A 5,789-nucleotide genomic window follows, 5' to 3' on the forward strand; every position below is an offset into this window, starting at 1 on the left:
AACGTCGCTCCATTAAGAGTGCCCCCCCCCCCCCCCCCCCCACATTTGCCTAAATACAGAATTCACGAATGCAGGCGATCTTTTCTTCATGCTCGAGGCTGGGTTTCAAGGAAACTTTACAGACGCACGTATACAGACGTCAATCAACACTTTGTTGCTCAACTCAAAAAGGAAACTTGCAATGTTCGTTAGAAAATGAAAAAAAATCTATGTTTTATAATAATAATACTACGTCAATTTATAAGGCGCAAATAAACAAGGTGTAAGCACCAAATAATAATAATAATAATAATAATAATAATAGGCCTAATAATAATAATGATAATAATGATAATAATATTATTGAATAATAATAATAATAATAATAATAATAATAATAATAATAATGACATTGCAGCGTTCGTAAAATGTTTGTCACTAGTGTTGGGAACAATCACAAAAGTGTTGGCCAATGGCCCCCCTGGCCCCCCGCTTCCGCCGCCGTTGAATTCCACTTCTTACATAAAGATACTAAATTTTTAAAGCAACGTTACTGTCCACTTGTTTACATGTTTTTAATTTTTTTTTTTTTTTTAATTTATTTTCCTTCTACCTCTTTACTGCGTCCTAGCGAGACAAGTACCTATTTATAGCTAGGACCCAATGATAATAATGTTTTTTCCCATTTTTTGTCATTTTTTTTTGTACTGTTATAATTGTATCTGTTGCATTATTATCGAAATAAATGTTACCTGAAATGAAATATTACTTGCTGTTGGCTGTAAACAAATTGAAAATCAAGTACGAAATATACACCCTAATTCACTTAAATGTTTACCAATAAACACAGCCTTTTCGGGGAGATATTTTTTTTCAGGTGGTTTTCATGAGTAGTCATGCTTTATTGGAATTTGTCGAAGAAGTTGACTTAACATAAATTTCTTTTAACAAACTATATATGAAGGTAAATAATACGAGTGCGAATCAGTTACCGGTATGTCACTATACACACGATGAAGATGTCATATTGGCGTAAGTAAATATTCTTAAATTATTATAACATAATAATGGTAATAAATATTATAACGATAACAAAAATAGACTGGCGTCTATAGCGTCCATGCAGCTTTAGAGCATGTTGTAATTTCAACGGAACAGTAGAGAAAGTCCGATCAGAATGACAAAATATTCAATGGAAAAAATCCCAGTATTTGCAGACGGATCCGTTTCGGCCTTTATAGGCCTTATCAGTGCAGCTAGTGTACAAACCCAGACGAAACGTTAGACCAGCTTAACAGAGCTTAGGCCAGACCCACTTTGAACACCACTAATGAACACAAAGCCAAACTCGATTGTGGAGATATATTTACCAGCTCGTAATGCTGACTAAATTTAAACTACAGTATATTCAATTGATTGAACATGCTTTGGTGACTTCATGTTTACATCTTGATCAACTGTTAGTTCACAAACTTTGATTATTTTTTAAGTGAATGGTTAACTAAAGGCTGTAAAACTCACAATAAAAACTATGTCGAAAACGGCGTGAAATGTGTATGTGATCATCTAACATCGTTTGTCATTTTGATGAAACCGGAGGTATGTACTAAAATTATAACAAATAGGACGTTATGGATATATAACTAAAATAATAATAATACACGCTTGTTTAACAACCTCAGTAATCTCAATTAGTTTCATCTGCTTTCTGTAATGTATGAACATAGAAAAAATTCTTTTAAGTAGACCATTGAATTATTGAGTAAATCCATTGGATCCAAACCAAAAAACCTTTAGAACACATAAACAATTAAATGTACGTATGTTTGAGACGTTTCGATCCGTTATCAACGGATCATCAGACAGTGACTGGTCTGCTAGTTGACGGTTTTCTCCGATTTAGTTGGCTGCCCTCTACCAGTAGTATAATGTTGTATGTCATGTTCAAACCTATGTAATAATCCAATTTCATTATTTTCTAGAAAAACGAGAACAACATTTTGTCCTTGCTTACACAAGTTGGGTTGTCAATTTCAATCGTGTTTCTCATAATTACTCTCGTCACCATCTGTGTTTTCAAGTAAGTTGGGATAATTATTTTATATTTGATGTCAGTATTAATCATTAAATAAAAATATTACATAAATTTTGTGTTTTCAAAAAGAAAATTTAAGTAAAAAAATTATCTGGTAATTTATATCTTATATTCATCGAATCATTTTACATAGACGGCGATGTCCCGGAATGTTACTTAAAATTATGTTTTTTTTAAATAAATTTCCTTTTCTCTGTTTATTTTTTTGGGAAATCATTCATTTTGAGTATAATTTGAGTAGTAAGCAATCAAACTTACAATTTTGGTTATTTTTATTTCAGAGATTTAAGAAACTCGGAGAGATATAAAATCCTGCGCCACTTGGTCATCGCTTTACTTTGTGTTAATTGCTTCTTTTTGTTACTCGAAGTTGATGTAGAAAAAGAATCGGTATGTCTCCCCTGTTTAAAACTCCACAGCATCAAAAAGTATAGAAAGGAAAGAGGTTCGACTCTCAATTCTCTTTTAAACGCGATCCTAGCTTTTCAAAATGGAAATGCCATTGAATTAAAAACGTATTATACAATTCAGAAATGCTACCCTATGCGGGCCTAATATCGTATAAGTGTAGTTCATAAAAAATAATTCGATTGAGTCTAAACGTAGTTTTTTTAAGCGTTGAATTTATTTTTAAAGATTTTTTTAGACATAACGTAGCGTAAAAGTATATACAATTAGACTTACTATATCCGTTTTTACAGAACATATAGCTTTTTCTCGTTGCAATCATAAGAAGTGATTTTAAATTTACAAAAAAAAAATCATTTAATTTTAAGTCTAACGTAATAATAACACATGAAAAACAAAAAGGAAATCAAACAGAATAATATAAAGGAAACTATGAAGTTAAAACACATGAAATCTCGACATCAGAGAAACTCAAACTATGTTGCTATTAATATTCAAATTATGTAGAACCATGTCATATTTTGAAATGCACATCGTTGATATTGTCTTTGCTTGGAAAATATTTGAAGCAGATTCAGCACGGAAAGTGTCCAAAGTGCCGGTCATAAAAACTCTGTGCAAAAATTTAAAAAAATGGGATGGAAGAAGTAAAATAAATTAGAACAAAAATAGCAGCTATTTATAAAAAAAATAGAAATAAATCAAGTAAAAACAAGAGGAATAACTATCTCAAGCTATAGCTGCAATGATAATTAGTACAAGAAAAATACAGGGTTGAAAAATAGTAACAGAATTTCTTCTTTTATGGTTATAAATAGCCTAATTCTGGTCATTCAATTACGTGTCAGGACAAATATTGTATGTTATGTTAATAATGAACATTTTAAAGTTTTGACTGACTGTCACGACATTGACTGGACATAAGACAAAGAAACAAAATATATATAAAATCAACTGGTTCTAATTAAATAAAAGTTCGTTTTGTATATCCAATGACAATGTGTTGTGCTACCTCCCAGAATCTTTATTACTGTAATAATGCATTCGAAGTACAGATCATCTACTAAGTCTTGCTAACTGAAGGGCTTTTCCCCTCAATCTGCAATATCACTTTAGTATATTTGGTACATAAGTCTTGAGTATAGGCTACTTGGCTCTACCTCCTCCAACCATGGTCAATTCTTTACTTCATTTCTTGATTCAAAAATACTGTGAAGCTATCTTACTTCATCTATCACTCACGTATAATTACTTTAAGCTTTCACATATAAGCATTGTACTTTTATCTTAAAATGTGCCTCGACTGATATGTCCTTTAACCGACACTTCTCAGTCCACATATTTCCTTTAAGATATTTTATCTTCAACTCCTGGCTAGATACCTTTAAACTAACCCTTTTAAACACATTTGCATACTTTTACACTCCACTTAAATGCACGAATCATACATTGCCACTTTGCCTTAACCTCATTAATATTCATGTACTTATTTCCATTCACAGACCGTTTTAACTTGAGTCATACAACTATGCATATTCATTAGTTCACGATTCAGTAAGCAGTGCTGCAAAGTAGAATGAAATATCCTAAATATTGTGTCACTGACCAATAAGAAGACTGGACAGTGGACGCCACAATTTGTTACCATTTGTTTCTATTCAAGGGAAGATGATTTGTTATAGTGTTTGTGTTTATATGTCCTTCAGGTCTTTTTTTTTAATTTGGCTCATTCAGTTATTTTCGGGTCTGCCTACTGGTCGTTTTACATTCCTCTTTAGCTCTCCAATTGTTTGTTTGACTGGTGTTTCGTCCGGTAATCATATTATGTTTCCGCTCCCTTTTAGTCTCCTGATTCAATTCTTATGCTCCATTCTCCCTGTTTCGTTATGATGTATAACCTTGTATTACTAACCTTATCGGTTAATTTATTGTTTAGCATCTTTCGTAGCATTTTCCTGTGATAGATGTCAATGCTTTCTTTTAATTTCTTGTTCAGGACCCTACGTTCACTGTTTATAAAAAGAAAATACTTGCAAAGTACGCGTCAAACAGTCGGCACATTACTTCTTTGGGCATGTTTCTGTTTTCTAGTGATGATATTAACTTATAATAAGCCATAAATGCTAGTCATTTTCTTCTTTTTATGTCCTTCATTGTGTCAAGATTACTCCCGAGATATTTACAGTGTCCCAATTTTCGATTTGTATTCCTTCCTACTAGATATTCTTCTGTTTCATTTTCATTAATTTCTAGGTTGAAGGCTAATAATTTGTCTGTAACATTTTCATTTATTTTGTTTATATGTTCTTTAGAGTTACTGATAAATGAAATTTCATCTGCATATTGCATGTGGATATGTAGTTGTTGTACAGCAGATGATGGAGGATTAATATCTGCTGTTTCAAATGCTTTTGCAAGAGAGAGAGTGGGAACAATATGGGAGACAGGCAATCCCCTTGTTGTACACCCAAATTTGTAGTAAAAGGCTTCCCTGCTTTCTTCACTATTCCAACGATTAACTTAACATTATTTATCAAAACTTTAAGCATGTGTAATTCATCCTCTTTAATGTATGCAAGTATTTCGAAAAGTGTATTTCTTCTCACTGTGTCAAATGCGCTGGTCTTGTCTAGGAGTAATAATATTATTTCGTAATTAGTTAGAGTAATATCTTTTTTTCTGCCCAACAAGTTTACATGTATGTACAGTTTCACTGTTCCCTGGTGTTCAGTAGTACTTAGTCCTTTGCGATATGCGGCTTGAGTTACAAGGATATGGTTATCTATTCTATCATTTATCCTTTTTAGTAAACATGTCGCTAATATTTTCCTTTTTCCTTTTTTTTTTTTAAATGTTTTTTAATGGACCTCTTGTTTTGCCTGGTTTCGTTGTAGATTTTTCTAGATTCAATTTGCTATGTACATCATTTATAACTCTTTTTCTGCCTTTCCGACAGTTCTTGTATAATTATGTATGCTGTTGGACCTATTTTTCTTGGTTTCTTTAAGCCCACCACTTTCAATGCTCCACTCTGAAATATTTTTGTTAATTGATTCCACTTTTCTTGTGAAGCCATGTGCTCAATGTTTAAAGTTGTAAAGGTTGTGATACCTCTGATCGATATGCTTCTTTACAATGTGCTAGTTGAAGTTTTATCACATCTATTTATTTAGTGTATATATAGGCTTATATATATATATATATATATATATATATATATATAGTAATTGTTATTGTCGTGATGGAATAGACAATAACTGGATTTGCGTCAGGAGAAACATGTATAATTTTGCCCTACCTGACGTGC

General features: G+C 32.0%; 1 protein-coding gene across 1 annotated transcript in view; it reads left to right on the forward strand.

Moving 5' to 3' along the window:
* The first annotated feature begins 749 nt into the window (after nt 1–749).
* The window catches only part of LOC117117070 (adhesion G protein-coupled receptor L4-like), a 13,097-nt gene continuing 8,057 nt past the window's right edge, over nt 750–5,789 (forward strand). The window contains exons 1-4 of the mRNA XM_033261260.1: nt 750–1,011; nt 1,470–1,578; nt 1,962–2,059; nt 2,356–2,464. Of these exons, the coding sequence (XP_033117151.1) occupies nt 938–1,011; nt 1,470–1,578; nt 1,962–2,059; nt 2,356–2,464 (390 nt within the window). The 5' untranslated portion in view covers nt 750–937. The remainder of the gene's footprint in view (nt 1,012–1,469; nt 1,579–1,961; nt 2,060–2,355; nt 2,465–5,789) is intronic.

Source organism: Anneissia japonica, unplaced genomic scaffold, assembly GCF_011630105.1.
Source record: "Anneissia japonica isolate Jap-2015-1 unplaced genomic scaffold, ASM1163010v1 scaffold288094_len592898_cov174, whole genome shotgun sequence".
NCBI classification, from domain to species: domain Eukaryota; kingdom Metazoa; phylum Echinodermata; class Crinoidea; order Comatulida; family Comatulidae; genus Anneissia; species Anneissia japonica.